This window comes from Trematomus bernacchii, unplaced genomic scaffold (genome assembly GCF_902827165.1).
Source record: "Trematomus bernacchii unplaced genomic scaffold, fTreBer1.1, whole genome shotgun sequence".
Classification (NCBI taxonomy): domain Eukaryota; kingdom Metazoa; phylum Chordata; class Actinopteri; order Perciformes; family Nototheniidae; genus Trematomus; species Trematomus bernacchii.
Window position 1 is genome coordinate 12,694,968 of NW_022987689.1, and position 23,036 is coordinate 12,718,003.

The window sequence follows — 23,036 nt, forward strand, 5'->3', positions numbered from 1 at the left end:
GCACTTTGGCTGTGAGCTGCGGGTGCCTGATAAGCCAAACATCCCCCACTTTCATCTCTTACAGCGCCCATCGTACAGGGCAAATGAAAAGTGTAACCGGGGTGAAAAGGGTGTTACATTTACTTAATTATGAATGTTGTTACATCAAGGCCCGAAAATTAGGATGAGCGCCAACGGTCAAAAATGTTTTTTCCCCTCCCAGAGCTACCAGCGCAGCGCCCCCCAGATCTGGCACCCTAGGCGACCGCCTATGTCTCCTATGCCAAAAATCGGCCCTGCCCAGTACATACAGTGGCAATGTCTCAAGATTTAGCAAAAATACACCTTTATTGAACATACAGTAACACAAATACTACAAATCCACATAACAAACGATCAAAAATGAAAAAGGGTCGCCACTTATTATTATTTTAATTTAAAAAAAAATAAAAAGTTTAAAAAGAAAAAATTAATTCTTCTTTTTTTTTTGGGTACCTGGCTGGCACCCCCTAGCAGCGGCGCGCATATTTCAGCAGCGGCGCTGCACCGCCACTATTTGTATATAGGGGAAACACTGGAGTTTACTTCCGGGTTTTAGGACTGCGGTTCTCTATAGAGACTATCTCCTTAGCGACACAGGCCGCTTCATCCCATGACAGATGAAGTGCATCCATCGACAAGTAACAACATTAAGTGACTATTTTAAGTAACTTCCTGCAAGCAATTGCTCCGTCAAGAAGTGGTTATGGTAAGCAAGACAGAAACTGTTATCGGCTATTACTAATATATATTATTGAATGAATATTATTAATCTTTTTCATTTATCTTTTCCCCCCCAACATTTAAAAAAACCCTCATGCATCAATTATGTGGAGAAAAACCTTTTGGAAAAAAATATATTTATATGATTTGTAATGTATACTGTCAATGACCAAAAAATGGATACACATTTTTTTAAATATGTAAAGAGCCAAATAAGAGACACACCATTGAATAGACAGGCCATCACTTTTATAAATGTAGCCCAAAAGGGAAGAATGTAAGCACAAATCAATCTGTCAGGAAAACCCTACCTCATCTTCTTCTTCTTTTTGTCCAAACAGAAAAGGGCATATTGTTAATGCTTACAGAAAAAAGAAATAAGACACAGAAGGCCTAAGAACTTCCAGCTACTGCTCAATGTTTCCAGAGTTTAAAAGCCACCACCCATCACAATTCACTGGAAAATACCAAACTTTAACACAACTCTGCAAAAACCACCAAATACCAGTAAAGTGATTTAGAGATTTGTTTGGACGAATGTGATTAACCAAATTGTTCCCTATGACGCTTTGACTTTAGCTGATCATATCTGCCAAAGTAAGCTTGGTTTAAACGTCTAGAAATAACCTAATTACGACCGTATGACTTATTTTATTATCTGGACTTTGCCTTGTCATTACAACTCTGTATCTGTAAAACTGGGACAGTTGTCAGCTTCCTGTGACTCATCACTATAAGCGGCCGCTGTATTGATTCATGTGCATAAAGGGACTCAGAACTGGACAACTGAGTCATTTACAGAGCAGAGCTGAGCCCTCATATGCACTCGCATAAGGTGGATGGAGTAGTTATAAACTAATCACTAATAAATACTGTTTAATTAATACATGCAGACAAGACGTCAGAGTACAGTTCCTTTATTCCGTGACGATGCTGTAGCCAACACACGTTTAATACTAAGACGTATTGTTACAGATAATCTCCACATGTTAACATCGCTTTAAGAATAGTTGACTCATAAATGCAATTGCCAGAAGTAAATAGCAGAGCTGATGCTATAAACAAACCACATCACCGTGGTGAGGTTCAGTCATCTCCTTTATTCACTGTTATTCTTTATTCACTATATATATATATATATTTGAAGACACAAAAAAGCTTCAGATATTTATTAGTTGGGTATTTACTGACGTATGTTGTAGAACAAATGTAACAATCATGTAAATGTGTATTAACCACAGACCATGTTTTCTTTGTTTAAACACAGACTTGGGGAAGGGAACCTGAAAGTTCTAAAATGTCAACTAATTTCTTGGTTTAACATTTATGACTGCAGCACTCTATATCAAGCACAATATAAATCACTATTCAGTGGGTCCAACAACAACTTCCTATGGTTCTGACAGAGAAAAGCTACCCATCTCTCTAGCAAAGGGGGTGCATGTTGCATCCTAGACTTAAGCCCTGGCCACACGAGGACGATAACGGTCGTATCTGCTACAGTTCACTATCAGATAGACGGTTCGGCCACACGAGGCCGACATGGAAACGCAGAAAACGATAACGGGTCCCAAGTAGGGATGGGAACGATTAATCGAATATTCGAAATTATTCAGGTATTCGAATATGAGAATATGAGTTATGAATATTTTTTGTATTATTATTTTTTGGGTGGGGTGCCTAAATTGATTACATATTATCGAATGGAATAATTCAATGTATACGACAGTGCCATAGCTAAATGTGTTAGGTCCAGGGTTCTTACACCTTTTCCAAAGTCAAATTCAAGCACTTTTCAAGCATTTTCAAGGTGCATTTTTAAGCTTTTCAAGCATCTTACAGCTGTTGTAAATTACATATTTATATACACATACTTATACTCAAATGATTATTTCCCTACCTCACATTAAATCAGATGTTCTTTATGCTATAAACAACCAAATGTGTGTTTCATAATAGCATTCGACATGAGGATGAAAAATAAAAAATGTTAGAAAAGAAAACTAAGTTTAATATTTCAAAATGAGTGACCCATCTGTACGTAGACTGGGCATCCCATATAACCTGGCTGAGCCAATATAAAACAATCAGCCAAATAACTTTTCAATATATTATTGATTACTATTTTTGAGGTACTTTTAGGTTGGCAGTAAACACAAGTCAGAGGTAAATGGTGTACTTTGACTCCACTACATGTATTTAATACCTTTCGTTACTTTACAGATGTGGATGAATGATGTGAAATATAATCAAGTGTTAAATCAGACTTTAGTTCCACCTGGAGTAAATTCACAAGCTACTCTGTAGTATACAAAGTCATTCAAACTAGCTGCAACTTTACCAGCTTTGATAACACTTTCATGATCAATCATTATAAAACATATCATATACAATTATTAGGGATGCTCCGATCGCCAATTTTGGGGCCGATGGCCGGAATCAGTATCGGCCGATACCGATATCGCTCTCGAAAAGAGAGCGATATCTCTCCCCCGACAGCCCGTCAGTATCTCCTGCAGCTCACTGATCCAGTAATGAGCGACCCGACAGTGAAGAATAAATATATTTATATCTAGTTTAGCTTGTTCCAGAGGTAGATAAAATAGCTAAGTGTGTTAGGTCTAACTCTTAATGTGTGTTCTGCTTCGCTCACCGGTCCGTCACAGCGGGTGGAGCTGCAGGATTTCTGCTTCACACACACATTGCATACCGCTATTTTATTGTCATTTTCGGACACTTAAAATACTGCCAGACTAGTGAAGCCATTTTGGCGAGCTTGTTTTGCCGCGCACAGAGAAAAGTGTCATGTATTTTACATGCAACGATAGCCTAATCTAAAATGCTCTACTATGGCGTACCTTTCGTGTGGTGTGTGGCTCGTCAGCGCAGACTCTCGCATCGTTATTGTTGCACACTTTGCAGGAGGCTACTCTTGGGCTTCGCTTGACCCTCGTCTTAGCCATGGCTTGTATTTGTCTTCTGCTAGCCAACACTCGTTGAAACGGCAACCTCCTGGCATACTGTCATCTATCACTCTCATCAGAATGCCCAGGTCACACACGTAACAAAAACACTTGCCGGTCACGCGCATAGCGCGGGAAGGCCGGAGCGGAGCTGTTTTATGTAAAAGCGAAGCAATTAAGCGCGCTCCGACTTCTTTATTTTCTTTTAATGTAAAAAGTGAAGTAAAGCATTTACAATTTCAAGCACTTTATCCCAAATTCAAGCACCATTCCCAAAATTCAAGCACTTTTCAAACCTTGAAAACACCTCGTACAATTTCAAGCATTTTCAAGGATTTCCAGCACCCGTACGCACCCTGTAGGTCTAAAGGTGTGTTTTGCTCCGCTCACCGGTCCCTCACAGCGGGCAGAGCTGCAGGTGCTGATCTCTCTCTCTCTCTCTCTCTCTCTCTCGCGTCCGGTTATACTTCACTCGCGTTTATGTCCAAATCCATCAGAAAACCAAGTTATGTTTTAAGCATGAAAGCTCTAGGTCTATAGCTTTTTGTGCAATTATACAGTTTTGACGAACAGAAATATTGTTTTCTGGCATCACTTTAACATTTTACAGGGAAAATATGCAATTTGGTATGAGGGCCGGCATATGCCGAAAGTAGGAGGGTGCAGCACCCCTATCCCCCGGTTTAGACAAAACCCTGGTATTAATGGGGGAAGCATCCCTCTGACGTTAAACGTGCTAATCTGAAAAGGTTTGTGAAGAAAGGGACAGAAAAACACATAATGACATTATTATAACAATGAGAGTTTTAGAGATAGTTTGGAAAAGTCCATCATCAAGCAGAATACAATTATCAATGCAGGACTATGCAAGGCAACAGTTACATACAGAGGCAGCAGTATAGCCATCACTTTTATCACTCAAAAACAACATGTTCACAAGTTTGAGATAAGGTTGTGAACGCACTCTGGACCGGGCAGACTCCTAAACTTTTGCTCCAGATCCCAACACGGCCATGGAGCTCCGCAGTGTTTGAGTCCGGCTTTATGGAAGTCTAACCATTACTAATAGAGATCCTCAAAGTCTAAAAATGACAACTACAGTGACAGTCATTGAACAACTGCAGTGCTCAGTATACACCAGCCACCACAAGCACATCAATTCTGAGAAACGTCTTGGATTTCATGACTGGAGTAGTGGATTTCATGACTAGAGTTGTACCAGAGGGGTGAAAGTATCATTCAAGAGACATGCATTCATCTCATAAATGCGTTATGATCCTAGTGCAATGCTGAGTCGAGTGGCACTTTAAAAAGCCCCTTCTCGAAAACCCTCAAAAACATGGACAAGAAGGGAAAAAAACCCATGCAGCCCTCATTATCTACTTTTGAAAATCAAGTTGTTTTTTTCCAAACTGAAACCCTGTATGACTGAGCATTAAAAAAGAGGATCATTGTCATCTTTGAGAGTAGTTATACTCGGCCTGGAGGTCAGTGGTGCCCTGGCCAACAGGGCAGCGAGTCTATATTTAGTCTGCTGCTTGGCAGTCAAAGCAGTGTGAAAGGCAGGCACATGTTGTAAGACAGCCAGTAGAGGAACACTGAGAGCAAAGGTGGTCAATTTGTGTCCAGACAGTTTGGAGCCTGTTCAAGCAATAGAAGACTACCTGTCAAATTCCTCTAGGGCAGCTGCTGGGATGAGCTACATGATAAGTGATTCTCAATAGATAAGCTAAACCCAGTGAATAAAGCTTGGAATCCTGCAGTATAATCTGTTTGTGACAAGAGTGGATACACATGTTTAACTTGTTTAAAGCCAAAAAAACATGACTTGATCTTAATTAATTAATATCAGAGTCATGCCACGCACATTTAAGGACATTGTTTTCAAAATGTCCCAACAAAAAGTAGGAAAGAACATGACCATAATATTCCTCTAATGATGACTTGGCCCCAAGGGGAAAACAATCTGTGTGATTCACTCTTAAGAGAAAATGGAAGAGGTAGGAAACAAACATCACTGCTCAAAGTCTTCTTCTAACTCAACTGTGTCCTGCATAACAACCAACTCTTACTCAGGCTAAAGGCCCTGACACACCAGGCCGTATTCGGCCATCTTGCGTTGTCTGGCGACAACGCGTTCCTTGTCGCCCAAAGTCAATTTGGTATGTCCCGAACCCTCGGCCGTGACACGCCTTATTTGGCCTTTCACGGTCGACACATGGCCGATTCAACCAAAATACGGCCACAAGCTATCGGGCCAAGAAACCACTCTGATCAGCTGTTCAGCTAGCAAATGAGAAGCGAAACGGAAGTGAGGGACGTAAACAAACGATTTAAAAAGGCACAGGACAGCAGCTAAACCCCAGCAGGTGATACTTAAAAGACATCAAACATAGCCCTTAAATGTCCTCTCTTACCTCCCACACATAGCAGGGACATCTCTGATATCGGCGGGAGCGTCCCCGGCTGTCCTCTGCTGAGAGCTCCGTGATTTGTTTGGTCAAGTCCGGTTTTTCATCTCATCGTAAATTTAGCAAGAAGTGGCCATTATTACATTGCTGACTCAATAAACTACACACCCGCCAGAACACTGCGATCATCAGATGCAGGTCTATTAACTGTGATTTTATAGTATGTCTGCACTTTATGTGCTCATTTCATCATTCATGTATTTTTATATTCTAAAACATGTTTTCGATGGACGAGAGTGAAAATGGAACGCACACGCTATTTGTTTGTTTATATCAGTCTGTTCTTCTTCTCTGTCTTCCGGTTGTTGCCTATTTTGAATGACGAATACACACTACCGCAGCCTGCTGGTAAGGAGAGTTATTGCCACTCACGCATGCGCAGTTCGTACGTGCTCGGCTGAAGTCTTTGCGGTGATTTCCAGTGCGACACATGGCCAAGACGCAGGAGAACTCGTCAATGGAACTGTCGGTGTCGGCGAGTTCTCTGGTGACTGCCTGGTGTGTCAGGGCCTTTAGTGTCATTAGCCGCGTTCACACCGGAGTACTTTTCACCGTACTTTTCGCGTTTAGTTCCGTTAGTACCCCTTATGCCGCGTTCACACTAAAAAGAGCACTTAATCTCGGGAACTTTTACCCCCATTTTTAGTGCCTGCTGAGAGATGGTACTTTCCTGGGGGAAAAAAGTGCCCCAGTTCTGATTGGCTGGGCGAATTGCAAACCACGCCCCGTACAACTCTGAAATGTTTTGTAGAGCCGCCATTTTATTATCCTGGCATTAGCAATCGCCCAGTGCACAAACGCAGAGAGACTAACTTATGGCAACACAAAATAAAACATGGGAGCGGTGGAGATGAGGGCGTTCTGGCGATTTACTCGGAAGGCTTCAGTAGAAGCTGCTGGGAGTCCCACGCTCGTGAACTATCAACAGGAGGGCGGGGCGAGCCTAGCTGCGGTCAAGCAGTGTGTGGACCTGTCAGCACAACTTACATGATGCCGAATTTAATAAACACATTTAAATAATTGGTTTAAACAGCATAATAATAAGGACGATCGTCCGTTCTGTGATTCTCCAGAACACACATGTTATGATATTAGGGTCATGCAGAGTGAGATGAGATCGCTGTCCCTTTAAGAGAGAGAGAGAGAGGGGTGTGTGTATGTTTCTGGAAGTGAAACGAGGCAGCAGAAAAACAGAGGTCTGTGATGTATTTTGTGAAACAGAAGAACAGCTAAATAAATGCAACGGCCTCCCAAGAAGAGCTCGCCTCTCTCCAGTCATTTAAGCTAAAGTGGGTTATTGAACCTGAAGCTTGTTGCTTCTGCCCTCCTCGACTACGGTCTGGGGGCCGACAGGAAAGTTCAACACACAGATGGCCAGTCCGCCCCTTTGTAGCATATTATTTCAATGAGAGATGAGCAGATCGCCACTGGGCTTTCAACTAAAGACACAGCCACGCAAAAACTGTGGCATTTGTACAGCTCTTTATGGGTAATGCAATTTGTGAAGTGCTTTCCTCTGTGGTGAAACGATCAGCCCTGCACCATGGAGGAAAGCGGCAGAAAGTCACCTGGAGTTAAACAGAGCGGGGCTGCGCTGCGTGCATGGCTTCCTTCTGCAGGTAACGGGGAGACGCGCTCTGGCGGCGGTCTCGTTCAGGATCCGAAAATACAATTTAAATATTGTGCACACTTATTCCTAGTGTGCCACTGGTTACGGTTGCCGCAACCAGGGGTTGCCGGGGCACTGAGTGCCGGCACTAAATACGGCAAATACTTGGTGTGAACGCGCCTAATTAGTGTGATTTTCATGCAGCAGTGTAACACAAAACAGTGAATTTTGACTGTGTGTTATGCTGCTCAAACTCCTCTGTTGGTAAGCAATTTTAGATCGTACTAAATGCTACCAGAATGCTAGTTTAGCATTACAGGGTATATGCAGGAATCCTGAAGTCAAATGTAATACCTTTTAAGACCTTTTTTAAGACCCTTTCCATACATTTTAAGACCTCATCGCCACTTCGAGTTTTAACCGGTTACATTTACACACTTTACCTCAAATTTACTATACACAGTATTGATTGTCCTTCCTCCTTACCTTTCAACCATTTGGACGCAAACTTGCATTTCCCCATAACGATGTTGTTTAACAACCGGCGTAAACGGACCTTCGCGCACTATCAAGCAGTGAGCGTGCGATGTCCTGTTCAGATGACGTCAAATCCAACGGGATGCCATAAATAAACTACACAGAATCACACTACACATCTACGCAATGATTACATTCAGGCAAACTGTAGAATGCAACCTCTTTGGACAATTTATATACTTATTGAAAACAAGCTACAAAATGTAATACCTTGGAAAATGCCATTTAATACTTTTTAATAGCCTTAATTTTCGCTAAATTGATTTATCAACTTTTAATACTTTTTATGACCCCGCGGACACCCTGCATTAACATGACCTCACAGGGGGGCATGTTGTCTCTATATAGGACCTCCCGTGTCCTCAACTAGCACTACACAAGTCCTGGGCTTTCCCAAACAACTCAAATATTTCACTGAATATATCTATCAATGATACTTATAAATAAGTCAATTAATAATTTAGCCTCACTTGATTGAGTACATTTTCTAACTTTCTCTGACCAACAACAGAAAGCAAAAACGAATTATTCATTTATAAAGCCAGCACCATCTCGAGTTTTACTGGAATGGTAACTTTAACCTTTTATTACAATTTAATTTTGACCATTAGAAGATTATAATCAGAATTGTTCTATCAACTAAACAATTAATTGACGAATAATATGAGCATTGTGCTTCCCAGGGACCCTAAATGACTTCTCCACCACTCTTTACCAACACAAGAACACAACCTCTTCAAACTATTAATAGTGACTAATAAAATGCCAACAAGACTTTAAAAATAACTTTAAAAACTCTATTTATATTAACTTTTTAACCATAACCCACAAAAGCAAGCTGTGAGTAAGTGTGCAATGCATCACTGCAATGGAATCAGCGTATTTTTACTGCCATACATTCATACTGCGTGGGTCAGTCTTTACCTTTACCCTTTATTCTCCCTTAACTCCCACAAGTATGCAGTAATAATCTCACATGACGCACATCAATCCATTATATAGAATCCATATAGTTACCGAGGGATATATATTTGTACCCAACGGGAAAATGCATTGTTGTGCTTGAAAGACTTATGATCTTTGATTACTAATGGTCTGACAAGTGGAGTTTGAGATGTGATACTGATACATGTCCCATGGGCCTGGGTGACCCGGGAAGTGTCAGAGTAGCCCCAGGAATTGGAATGAATGGACATTAGCAGCTATGGTACTGAGGAATGAGATTTGACCTCCGCAGCAGATCATGCTAAAGTGGGAGTGGAGAAAGGCATAAAAATAATGACCCAAGCATCCTTTTTGACCCCGGGTTACCCATAAATGTGGGAGGTTGTGACTACAAATCTAAATAGAAGTTGTTTGTGCATGGGAAACCATTTTAACTGAAGATAAAAGTGACAACACAGAAAATGCATAGGATGGCCTTCATTGAAGACTTAAGGCAGCCCAACTGTCTACAAATTAGACAAATGCAGATAAACAAAGAGCAATGTATATCTGTGCTTCCTATAAGGACCACAGTAGTGATGTCAAAGATTCAAGTTTCAAGATTCAAAGGCTTTGTCATTTTCGCAGTAGCTACACTGTAGTTATGGCCATGACAATTTTAAGTCCAGGCTCCTCCAACAATGCGAAATTAATATATAAGACATAAAACAAATGTAAAACAACAATAAAAAAAAGCGCAAGCAGAAACAGATTAGAAATTGTGACCAAGTAAATGCAGCAGTCACTATACATGTAAATATAATAAGATCAACAAGATCAGAATGTTAAATTAAATACTGTACAGTGGGGAAAATGAGTGCTTATTGTAAGTAATACATTTGTGAGATGCAAACAGATATTTGCAACATCAAAGTTTCAAGTCATAAGGAAAAATGCTCTCCTAATTCACAGTTTCCTACACTATTGACAACAGATATTTCTCCTCTGTTTGCAAGTTTGCTTCATCCTCAAAAAACGTTTGCTACTCTACAGACCAACCCATCAACTATGTAGCATACTGTAGTTGTGTCGTGATTTATATAGTAAGTACCCAATCGGATCAGCTATATAGCCTAAACACAAAAGTGCAACAATGCAATCATTCATACACATTTGAAACGCATATGTGGCCATAACTTGTCCTGGATAACTGCTTTTTCTCACAAATGAGTGAACTTTAATCCGACTAACGGTTAATGGGGTAAAACCACACGCCCCGACACTAGAGCGCTCTTCATTTTCAACAAACAGCTAAACTTATACTGGAGGAGCCCACTCTAATAAACGTGTTGCTTTTTAAGAGTTTTTCCACTTTAGCTAGAGATTATTTAATTCATTGTTTTACACACCTATCATCCACAATTAGGCAACTAGTGTGTTTAACTACTAACGTTAGAACAGCTAGCGAGCGCCAGCTAACGGCTAACGTCAGTGTAGAAAAGTAGTCAGTTAGCATTAGTTATCTTCTGTGAATTCACATGTCCTTACCTTTCTCCTGGTTAAAGGATATTATTTCCTCCTCCTTCGGGTTGGAAACTTGGGTTATTATGGACATGTGGTCCATTTAGACGGGTGGTTACTCCTGTTTGTTTCCCACAATATTATTCGTACTAGCGCGCGTTAGCTAGCTCCTGCTAGCTAGCCGTTCAGGATGGAGATGAGCAGCCAGCCCACAAAGCAGGGCAGCCGTCCGAGGAGAAGTGTGGAGGCAGCGGGTGTAGCCAGCTCGCTAGCACGGTGGTGAATGGAAGCCAGTGGGAGGCTATCATTTATGGCAAAATATCATTGCTGCAAACAAGTATTTTGCGAACAACACCGACAGCGTGAACGGCTAACAAAAATACAAACCGACGTTGAATTGCTAACTAGCTGAAGTTAGCAAGTAGCTTAGGTTAGCGAGTTAGCTGTGGAGCTCCGATCATCCAAAATGTGAGGCCGTGTCAGGAACAACGCTGAAAACACTAGGAAGCCCGTCGTGGTTCTTGTCCAAACACATGTATCGACCGCAAGTTGCTGGACGTCAGAGTTAGCTAACACTTTTAAGCAAACAGTTCATATCAGCTGGCCCTTCATTCCCCGTGCAACATGGAGGCTTTATGTATTTTGAGTTGCATCTGAAGCGGGGGCTCTCTGAGTGGGAGGGGGCGGTGTGTTTCTGTGATGGATCCTCTCAGGCAGCCAGCCTCGCCGCACTATTGCTCAACCCATGCAGCTGGCTGGACTTTCTCAAGCCTCCTTACCCCTGTAATTACTGCTGGCAACAAATTATACATCTTTATTATATGAGCAAAACAAGAATACAGTTAGAAACAACACACGTTGTTTAGCGGAATAGGTCGCAACCAAGCTTTAATTCCAGGCAAACAACACCAACAGCAGATTTTCAACAATCCATGAAAATAGTTGACTTTTATCCAAAACCCATGGTGTGGGTTCAGATCGTTCACCTTGTGTGACTTATTTTAATAAGTAGAGAGCGCCACCTAGCGTTTAAATGACGGAAATATTTCATGCATTTATAATACACTACGCTGCCCGTTGTATCACATCAGTCGCAGTATTGGATTTGAATGTGCCAAGACATTCCTTCATAATGGAACAATGACTGAACATTTTCGTGACTTTATAATCTATTCTGACTGGTACTACACAGTAAAGAGGATACCAAAACAACTAAAACAAATGTATGGCAAAAATAAGAAGAAACCCTAATTGCTTTTGACAAAACAAATGTCATATTTCACATACAATATATTTTCAGATGCCTTTTAAAAATCTAATCCATTATATTTTTTTGCCATCAGAGTGTTTCACTGTGATCATGTTGGCATAGTGGCCTAGGATGATGCTATTGGTTGATTCTTTCCTCCTCATTTTTACACACTGTCCCGGCTCCAGTAAGGTCTGGTTGGCTCACTGTGGACCACCCCTCACTGCGGTGCAGAAGTGGAAGATAAATATATCCCCCCTCCTACTCCCACTCCCCCCTCCTCCTTCTCCTTTCGTTGAGTCCGGAACATCCTGACTGGCCAAGGCTGGTGATCGCAGGCAGCGGCAGCGGCAAGCCCCCCTTCAAGACGGATGAATTAGAAAAAGCTGCAGTATCCACCGACACCCCGTTGTTTTCTTTTATTCATTCTCTATATTGAAGAGTCTGGCTGTAAACACCGCTTCCCCCCCCACCTTGACAGTGTGAAGCGGATACAAGGTTAGTAAAAACAAATATGATTGTTTGTATAGGGTTTTATTATGAGTATACATAACAATCAATGCAAGATCCCTGTGTGTTAGGGCTTCTGTCTGCATGGGGGCATTGAAACAGTAAACCAGTATTTGTATGCAGGATGCTTTGCTGGGGTCCTGCTTAGCCATGGTAACATGTTGGCATGAAGTTGTTAGTCCAACTATTTGAACTTCAACTAGACATGATCCTGACACACAAAACCACACACACACACACACACACACACACACACACACACACACACACACGCATATACGCATATAAACACTCAACCAGGTACAAGTGCCATATTCTCCACTGGAAAGTAGCTGTCTCTCTGTTGTTCCTACTCCGATGCACCATTCTTGGTCATTCCTGTCAGGGCTAATTATTCTGTGAAGTGAGTCCCCATGCAGCGCCTCAGCTCAGATCACATAGCACTGCAGCTGCCCCTCTGCACTGAGCACCAACTGCAGGAGCTATAATGGGAAGGAGAGGTAGGGTTGCGCATGCAGCTGACAGTGCTGATTCCGAGGAGCCAGGGCTCTGCAGTACTATTTAAGTCCCTGCCCTGTCGATCCTTTAGGCTTATTAGTAAAAATGTCCCTTAATTGATGGTCTGTATGTCCAGTAGAACCTGTGTTGTATGTGTGTTTTCAAAGGGAGTTTCATTTAATCACCATCATAAGTTTTATGGGTGTTAAAGACAGTTTTTTCCAATAGGCTATTGTTAAATCATTTCAATGGGGGTTTATATGAATAGGATGTCCAAAGTGAATACATCTACAGTAATAAAAGTGCATGCTCTTGTCTCAGACCAGAATAAAAACACATTCCTAGTCATCTGAAAATCCTTTGCTTTTTTTCTAAGACGTGTTTTTTTTCTTTCTGCCGCTTTCCTTCATTCAGTGAGATCTTATATTGTGTGGCTGATTGCTTTCCATTCCATTAGGCTTCCAGTTGACGGATTCACCATGGGGATCAAGTCTGCCCTGCCCAGATATGAGCTGTATCTCTACACAGCCGTACTCGGCGTGGCCTTGATATGGGCAGGCAGTTGGATATTTGAAGCTTCAAGTGGTGAGTTCATGAAGAGTCAAAGACATGTCCAAAGCACGTGCAGTAACATATTGAAGCTCAATTTTAAATGTATTGAGACAGAGAAAAACGAGCACTTTCAGAGCAGCTGCTCCGTCTTCGTACCAATTTAATGAGTAAAAAAAACATACATTTAGCGCTCTCAGTCCTAATAAATCCCACTGAAAACCACTTAACAATGGGAATGATTTATTAAAATGTGCTTAAAAAAACAAGACCCCTAATTATGACACAAGTACATAGAACACAATTCCTTTAGCAGAACAAAAAAGACCCTAATCCCCCAATACCTTCGTGTTTCTATTAATAGGCAGACAATTTAAAGATGTTCCAATTACTTATAATTATTTTTCTGGTGGAGATATTTCAGACTAAGACTAAATTACACTCATCATCTAATCCCAGACGCTTCGTCCCGAAATACTCCCAACTGTTTGCATGTATTAGACAGTAAATAGCTCAAAGTATCCTCTTTACATATGGCTCTGAATGGATTTAGTGTAATCTGGTGAATGGTACTGTCTGTCACAGTCAGATCGGCCATGGCAGAGTCATATTGTCATTTGGTCCTGATTCTTTTTCTTCCTGATTCTCTTGAAATGCTCATTTTTGGCTGCTCAGTCTTTCGGCATTTACACCGCTACAGTAGCACTGTACATTCATAATAAAAGCTTGGCTGCGTTCCCTGGAGTAAGAGGCTTTCCCTGAGTGACCCACACATTTTGATATCCTTTTTTCATGTCCATTAGTGTAACAAGGCAAAGCTGGAGTGGCTGGGGGCGTTGCCTTGAATAGGAAGTATTAACATCAATGCCATGATTCTGATCACTTTCACACTTATATTTGTTATCTAATATGGTTTTTGTGTTTCGCGTTTCATTCAGGTTGTGCAGTGAACTAATCTCCTACAACCAGATTATGACCACATGAGTGTGAAGATGTCAGACTCAAAAATAGAAAGCTTTGCAGCTCGTGCATTATGTCATATTTGATGTTATCAGATGGAGTGAATGGGCTCATGCACCTACAATTCACTGGGATCATCCTAAAGTGAAACCAAAGCTGTTCCAGCAGGACCTTATTCTCCAAATGATTATTACATAGACACCCAAAAATGAAGCTGCCCAAAGTCTGGATTTAGCTCCTCTAAACCTTAAAGCTTAACCATACTGTATATTGCTCTGTTGAAAATATAATACCACGTTGATAAAACACTAAATCTTGTTCTGTTTTTTCATTCAGAGAATATAGACAGGAAGGCCTTCAAAGAAAGTGTGCAGCCAGGATGGCATTACTTTGGCAGGAAAATGGTAAATTGCGTATCTCAATGTGTTCTACAATTGGATTTCCTAATGCAGGATGTTAAATGAGAGAGTGTTGGTCACGTGTTAATGATGAATCCTTCTTTGCCACAGGATGCTGCAGACTTCGAATGGATGATGTGGTTCTCTACATTCCGCAATCATATCCTTTTCGCTCTCGCTGGTCACGTTATCTTTGCAAAGATATTCAGCCTGCTAGCTCCAAAGGTGCGTGCATGTGTGTGAATGTCCATCAGCTATAGCACGGTAATCTGACTGCATACAGGTATAATGGCATGTAACTTATTAAGAGTATATGTATTGAATGTACTATATACACATGTGTGTTTTTTGGTGTGTTTGATTGCACAAGCTTTGCACCAATCAATTCGATTTATTTTTTATTCAATTATTTACGCACACATAAGGCTGCAAGAAATCTAGATTTAAAAATATGAAATGTGACAGGCGAAGTCAAGAAGCCCCAGGCGCATAACGGAAACGATCCTGGTAACAAACCCCCCCTCTACCTCAGAAAAAAAAAAAAAGAAGAAAAAATAAAATAAAAATAAATATATCAAATACAATATAGGTAACAATGGGAATAAGGAAAAAAAAGTCCTGGCCAAAAGGATGTTGAAAATGATCAATTGTCTATATGAAGTTGCTATATGATGATGGTAAAGAAAATGCATGCAAAATGTATCAACACATTTTGATGTCGTATATGAAAATAAATGAATTGTATATTATTGTAGGAGTATGTATTTTTGCCAAAACAATATTACCATCATTCCAACGGAGATAAATCATGAAATAATATAACGTTAATAAGCAAAAGACATTATTCAATCTGTGGTAAATACATATTATTGTGCATGCAAAGCTATGTGCTGATGTAAGGCCTTGGGCTGTACAATTAATTAAAATCTGTTCAGTTCAATACAATTCTATTCCATTAAGAAAAATGGGTCATATTGTATATTTGTACCCCAAGGTTTTAACACCTAATTGAGTTGATGCATGAGCATGGGTTGCATTCTGTTTGACTGTGATGGTGTATGTTGCCGAGTGTCTATTCGACATATTTAACACAATTGTTTTAAACATGTTTTTCTGTTTTATTCCATGCTTACAATGAAGATTGGTATAAATGGATGTAAGGTAACATTAATAAACTTGTGAATTTTATAACATTTGTCATGTCATTCAAACCATTTAAACATGGAGTTGTTGTTATTCCACAATTTAACCTTTCCATTCTATCCATATTGTAAATGCAACAGTGTTATACTAACACCAATCCTCATGTGTGATAAATGAATTCATGAGTAGTACAAGTATTCCCAGGATGCCGTCACACTCACGCTGGCCTGTGTACCCACAGCACAGATCCTTGATCTTTGGGGTGTACGGTGGTTTGGCCGTGCTGGTCACCATGGGCTGGACCTACATGGCTCTGGTTCTGTCTCACTGCATCATCCTCTACAGCGTCGCCCTGGTCAAGATGAAGTGGTTGTGCTTTGCTGCCGGCCTGAGCGCGCTGGCCTCCATCAAGCTGGAGCCCTATAACTCCTGGCAGGTGAGTGGGGGGGTTTTGGGTTAAACCAAAAATCATCAGGGAGGCTCATTCAGGCCTTAGATGCGTAAACAGTGAATGCTGGATTGCCTGATAAAAGGAGATACGTCTCACTTTTCATCAAAAAGGCAGATAATGATGACCTTCTCACCCTCAATAATATGAGCTAGCTTTTTACCATTTTATATCATATTAAACTGAATATTTCAGTTTTTTTATAAAACAAGACATTCAAAGAGATAATTAGAAAAACCGGCATGGAGATTCTTTATTATTTAGAATTTGTTGAATTCATTTTTTTCAACTTATATTTTATTTAATTTCTAACACAATCGACTAATCGATAAGTCTATTGATAGAAAAGTATTCATATTTTGATCATCGTTTAATAGTCAAAAGTAATTTTGGATGCACATTTGATAAGAAAACAGCTCTTTTACTGTAAGCATCTCAATTATGGAGATGTCCTGTTTTTCTCTTTTTTATATAATATGATTAGACATTTAAAGACATCACCTTGGACTTTGAGAAACATTCTGTCATGTTATAGACCTAGAGAATAGCCAAGAAAATAATCAGCTGAGTAATCCAATTAACAGTTAATTGCAGCCCTAGTATGACTATATTTAAGAGAAAATAATACAACCAAAATATGCTGTTTTAAATTATAACAAGGTGCTGGAGTAATGCTCCAATTTTTCTTCAGGAAGCCTTGGTGACCGGCTCTTTTGACCTGCAAGACGTCCTGTTCTACGGAGGCTGTGGCTTCAGCATCATGCGCTGTATGAGCTTTGCTTTGGAGAACTGCGATAGGAAGGAGGGCAACTACACCTTCTGTGACCTGCTGAGATACAACTTCTACCTCCCCTTCTTCTTCTTCGGACCCATCATGACTTTCGACAAGTTTCATGCCCAGGTGAGGATTTAAGATTTGACAGGAAAGTGGTAAGTCAAAGTGGAAAAGTGAGCCGCCATTTGAAATCTGACAGTAGTTATTAAAGCCATCACTCATGAGGGCAAATTGTTTTAGAAAACTCCTAAAGGCTAATGTAATAACCAAACACAATGCATTGAGTTGATATAACTATGTTTACATTTTGAATATCAGTATGTTCTTACCCTTATTCCAACCATGATGGTTTGTGTTTTTAATTCCACAGGTGAACAACACCCAGCTGACGCGCAAGGAAAGGGAGGTGTGGAACATCACCACCAAGGCTTTGCTGCATCTGGGAATTATTCTGGTGGTGGACGTCTTCTTCCACTACCTCTACATCCTGACCATCCCCAGTGACATGAAGCTGGTCGCCAAGCTTTCTGACTGGTGTCTGGGTGAGCATATATATGATGAAGAGCTAATCTCTAATATTGGCTCTTTTTAACATAATGGATATATCAAAGTTCACCAACACTCTCCTTACAACTGAATTTCCCCACAGGGATTAATAAAGGTCCATCTTATCTTATCTTATCTTATTTTGTTTCCATATGTACCCAGCTGGTCTGGCTTATTCCAACCTGGTGTATGACTGGGTGAAGGCAGCCATAATGTTTGGTGTCATCAACACTGTGGCTAGACTGGACCACCTGGACCCTCCTCAGCCTCCTAAATGTATCACCATGCTCTATGTCTTCGCTGAGACGTAAGCGCTATTTCTCTTTCTTTGGTGACGTTGATTAACCTTGAAATTGTGTATAAGTGTTAACGTGGATTATTTCTCCTTTTTCTAGGCACTTTGACAGAGGCATCAACGACTGGCTGTGCAGGTAAGTGTGTTCAATCTCTTGCCCGGTGACCTCCCTAGCATACCATGTTTTTCTTTTTTTTAGGGGGATAGGGGATCATTATTGGGGAATAGCTGGTCAAGAATGTATGTACAATACAACATCTAAAAAGTAGGAACCTGAAGATGAATTTCAGATACAGGTCTAGTCATACATCTGTGTATAAGGGCTTAGAACATTATGACGGAATGCAAAAAAAAGAAAACATTTACCATTCAGGAACTAATAAACGTTGTCCCTCCAAAATACCACATTCAGACACCAAGACCATGAAGGGATTGTGTATCAATGAGTTTAAACATTGGGAGAATTCTCCAAAATTGGCATTCTTCTGCCATTGGATGGTGAGCAGTTCTGTCTGAAGATTGTTTTGCCACCTCGAACTTTGGATCCAATTTAGCCTCCTTTGTGACTAGCTAGCATGATGTGGTTGTCACCAAAGGGTTCCTTAGGTTATGTAGTTTTGTTTGCAGTTTGCAGTAGTTCAGTCTGTAGGGGATCGGACTATGGACCGAAGGGTCGCCGGTTCACGTCCCGATCGGACCTAAAAAATACGGAGTGTAGACTGGTACTGGAGAGGAGCCAGTTCACCTCCTGGGCCACTGCCGAAGTGCCCTTGAGCAAGGCACCTAACCCCCAACTGCTCACTGGCGCCGGCTAGACTGGCTGCCTCCGCTCTGACCTCTCAACTGTGTGTGTATTTTGTATGTGCATGTTGTAAAAAGTGTGTACTGTGTGTACTGTATTACCTGTATAAAAACGCGTGTGTGTGTACGACTGAATTTCCCCCTCGGGGGATTAATAAAGGTCCATCTTCTTCTTCTTCTTAATAACAACACATTTACTCTAGCTTTACAAAACCTAATGCCTAATGTTCATGGAGGACGATTTTGGTTCTCTATCCAGTTGATTTTGAACTATTATTTTGCAGGTATGTTTATGACTACATTGGCGGGGATCACGATAAAATCTTCAAGGAGCTCCTGGCAACCATCTGCACCTTCGCAATCACTACGCTGTGGCTGGGCCCGTGTCAGCTGGTTTACATCTGGTCCTTCTTCAACTGCTTTGGCCTCAACTTTGAGCTGTGGGTGGCCAAGTTGTTCTCCCTGCCACCACTTTCTACCATTGAGGTAGGAAACATCCAGATAAAAGTCCCTATAGTCAATATAGGTATGATGCTTTGCGTAATTTTGAACCTGTTTCCCCTGTAAATATAGGGTTTTATGGGTGGAGCCATGTCACGCAGGATCCGGGGTGTGTTCAACGCTGCCAACTTCTGGACCATTATCCTCTACAACGTCCTCTCCCTGAACAGTTTGGAGTTCGCCAAACTGGTGGGAAGACGACTGATTTTCAAAGGTATGGAACAACGAGAGTGTATTATGTAGAAACATACTGAGGCTCTTCTGTCAGTTCTATTGAAAGCGAGACGGACATCAAAAGCAACAGAGTCTCAGGGGGCGTCATCCTCCAGATATCAAATGACTTAACATCTTCTTTGTTGCTTTCTTTCACATAGAATAAAGGAATGTTTAATAACACCAGAGTATGGTAGAGGTTGTTCACAGGATTATCAACAGATGATAAATCCCCTATAGTCCGTTTTTCTTTCCCTTTTTCCCCCCGTCACTTCCTCTATCTTTCCTTCTTTGTGTTTTTCTTCCAGGTTTTCCTCTGTCCACCCTCTCAGTGTTACTTGTGACCTACTGTGGCGTGCAGCTGGTGAAGGAAAGAGAGAGAAAAGAAGCCCTGCTGGAGGATCCCGAGCCGGTGAAGGCAGTAGATGGGGGCAAAGAAAAAGCGGAATAAACAGATAGGAAACTGTCACAGACTTCACGGTGAACAGCCCACTCACACTGTTCCATGCTCGGCCTTGTGAACTAAACCTAACCCGAGTGTAACAACTATTCGGCACCTGTATGTATTGTTTACAAAGCCTGTGTTTTTGTTAGAAGTGAAGCAAAGTTTGGAATTGTCAAATCTCCTCAAGTGCACTTGCTGTAGATAATCGCCACGTCCTTTGGCACAAATCCACCAATGGTTTTGTATTTCATCCGAACAAGAGATTGTTTTAGGCCGGCTAAATATTTAACGATAGTACACCTCATAGTATAAAGACATGCAGGAACAACTTCTGTTGTTTTCTCCTGTTTTCACTTTAGATTTATCACTGTTTTTTTTTCTTTAACCATCATCAATAGGATTATTTTTTTGTTAAATGGTGTCTTACTTTGCCTTAAACGCCTCAGATCCTCATTATGACAATTGTTTACCATACTGAAAGGGTTAAAAACTTGAAAAGACTCAGGGTGCCACAAATGGACTGCAATGAAGATATTACATAAATGGTGCTGTCGACGTCCTGCACATAGCTTGCAGCTGATTGTATTTTTGATCTACTTTCACTAAGCAAAGATAATAGTACAATGTATAGGAAAGTCTATTTTGAAGGTTGGTTGAGAATGTTTTAGATCTTTTATCATGTTGAAGAGTTGAATGTAGTTAAACCGTCCAGAGAACGACCACCATGCAGGAGATTACTGTCGGTGTGACATTTAAGAATATCTCCCCTCCACCCTCTTCCACATGACCCAGGCCCCTCAGCTCACTATGAAAGGCAATAGGCCCGGGAGGGAAAATGCGTCACTCTTATCCTGCCTGTCACCAAAACCTGCTGTCTGTCTGTCTCTAGTGCAGCAGCCAGAGAAAAAATATTGTAATGCCTTTTCTTTTAGGGTTTTTACTCAAAAGTGTTCATTTTCGAATGTTTGACTTGAAATAAAGTTTTGGTTCATCCAAAAGGGACACAAGTATCAGTTTGTTTTTTTGTTGTATAGAGACAAAACTAAATATAGTTTTGTTGTTTGCGTTGACGGATAAGCAGTAAAATAAAACATTCAATTTATTCTAAATAATTTCTTATTACATTCTATAATAAGTCACGAAAGACAGCATTGGGTTTAAAGTGAGACAATGTAATCTATGGCCACAAGATGGCCCACTTTGACCAACGCTGCTCACTGACTGAGATTAACACATGTTTGATCAAAGGGGCCCTATTATGCTTTTTGGGGTCTTCCCTTTACTGTAGTGTGTTATATAGGCAAATGGTCTGCAAAGGCTTGAATCCCAACATTTGAAGCACATTTTTCTCCCTGCCTGAAACATCTCCATTGGACTCCTTTATTTACTTCCACTTAGTTTGCTTAAAAAGCACTATCTGAACATGATTGGCACCTACCTTACTCTCCAGTTTAGGATGGTGAAACAATTGTAGCCTTAACCATATAATCCTTTTTCATGTCACAGTAGATGCTGGTATTGTGCATACTTGCTCATTGTCATTGTTTCCTGGGACTCAATAATGGAAATAGTAACACCTGTGCTTTTCCTTCTATGAAAAGAAAGTGCATGTTGTAGGTGACATCATGTGATTTACAGCATCTTCAACAGAGAACTACTTTTCCAGTAGTGCTAACTGATTGTTTTAAACGTCAGTGTGTTTTTAAAAAAGTAAATATACACAGAAAAGTTCCATAAATCCAACATATTTTGACCAAAGATAAAAACAACATATTTAATTTGCACATTGATGATAGTCCAATGAATTTTGAGCTAGCTTACCTATGCTAAACCACTGTGTCGCATCTATCCATAGCTGCGTATTAATAACTGGATAGCTTAGTATTGTAGGCACCATATAAAGGTATGCTTTTACGTAGCAATTCAGGTCACCCATACATTATCGTATAGGTCCGGTTTAACATGCTGCTCAATTTACAGTTTGCAAGAAATGCTCAGGTGTAATAAATAACACGAATTGTGACCTTCAAACTGACTCGCTCTTGGGTGCTGGCACAGATAAGCCGGGCATCACTTTAATTAATGTTATTCCTTTCACCTGTGCTTTTCTATTTTTCACCATGAGCAGCATATAACTTTGTGTTAAATTGCATTTGGCCTTTACAAAGAGTTTACAGGTGACATATCTCTTCATATGAAACTCTTACAGTATGTTTGATCAACTTATTCCAATGGGCTTGTCCTCTAAGTAAACAAGAGTAGCATACATTTATTATTAAGTTAATTATATGGCAAGAATTACACATAACAGAAAAATATTCCCTGTGTATGTATGAGGGAAAGTGGTGCAATTAATTTATCCCAATATCTTCAGCCAATAGGTGCCAGTGTCGTTTATCATTCTGGAGGCATGAATTAAACGAGGTTACACATATTCCATATATATATAGAACGTGTTTGAGCATGCTTCATAATCTTTATTAATTTGATGTGTTATGAATAATGAGACCTCTTATCTAAAAGAGGACTGATTTGATAATGAAACATTTTGTATGAACCTGCTGTTTTAATCATATTTTAACAATTATACCATGAATGTTTAGTTCAATTATTAAGTCATGTTTATATTTGTTATCAATTAGTCTGCCCATTATTTTCTTGGTCAATCAATTTATTTAGTCTATAATACTCCTACATTTCTTCCCCATGTCTTTTTTTGTCAATGTAAAACAAAAATATATGCAATTTGTTTTAACAATATACAACAGAAAAAAGAAAGTCTCCATATTTGAGAGGCTGAAAACTGTAACTTTTGGAAGCTCAAGCACTTCAGTAGATAACCAAAATGATTAGTTTCTGTTGATCGACTTATTATCGCAACTCACATTTTCAAATTGTTTTGTTATTTTTATAAAGAGATACTTTTAAATTATTTAAAT

General features: G+C 40.3%; 2 protein-coding genes across 5 annotated transcripts in view; one reads left to right on the top strand and one right to left on the bottom strand.

Moving 5' to 3' along the window:
• Nucleotides 1-11,483, bottom strand: part of ctdsplb (CTD (carboxy-terminal domain, RNA polymerase II, polypeptide A) small phosphatase-like b) — a 25,577-nt gene extending 14,094 nt beyond the window's left edge. The window contains exon 1 of one of the 2 annotated variants that reach the window (XM_034137884.1): nt 10,794-11,483. In XM_034137884.1, the coding sequence (XP_033993775.1) occupies nt 10,794-10,869 (76 nt within the window). In that variant the 5' untranslated portion in view covers nt 10,870-11,483. The remainder of the gene's footprint in view (nt 1-10,793) is intronic. The other variant, XM_034137885.1, reaches the window with a different exon arrangement.
• A 751-nt stretch (nt 11,484-12,234) lies between these two features.
• Nucleotides 12,235-21,107, top strand: hhatla (hedgehog acyltransferase like, a). 3 transcript variants are annotated; one of them, XM_034138250.1, is made up of 13 exons: nt 12,235-12,513; nt 13,481-13,608; nt 14,869-14,936; nt 15,042-15,155; nt 16,071-16,091; nt 16,315-16,509; nt 17,213-17,422; nt 17,667-17,838; nt 18,005-18,149; nt 18,238-18,273; nt 19,223-19,424; nt 19,512-19,653; nt 19,961-21,107. In XM_034138250.1, the coding sequence occupies exons 2-13, from the start codon at nt 13,503-13,505 to the stop codon at nt 20,101-20,103; spliced, it is 1,554 nt and encodes a 517-aa protein (XP_033994141.1). In that variant the 5' UTR covers nt 12,235-12,513; nt 13,481-13,502; the 3' UTR covers nt 20,104-21,107. The 3 variants fall into 3 exon arrangements, with proteins under 3 accessions (XP_033994141.1, XP_033994142.1, XP_033994143.1); XM_034138251.1 differs by lacking the exon at nt 16,071-16,091; XM_034138252.1 differs by lacking the exons at nt 12,235-12,513; nt 13,481-13,608; nt 14,869-14,936; nt 15,042-15,155 and having other exon boundaries at nt 15,220-16,091; nt 16,320-16,509.
• The last annotated feature ends 1,929 nt before the right edge of the window (nt 21,108-23,036 follow it).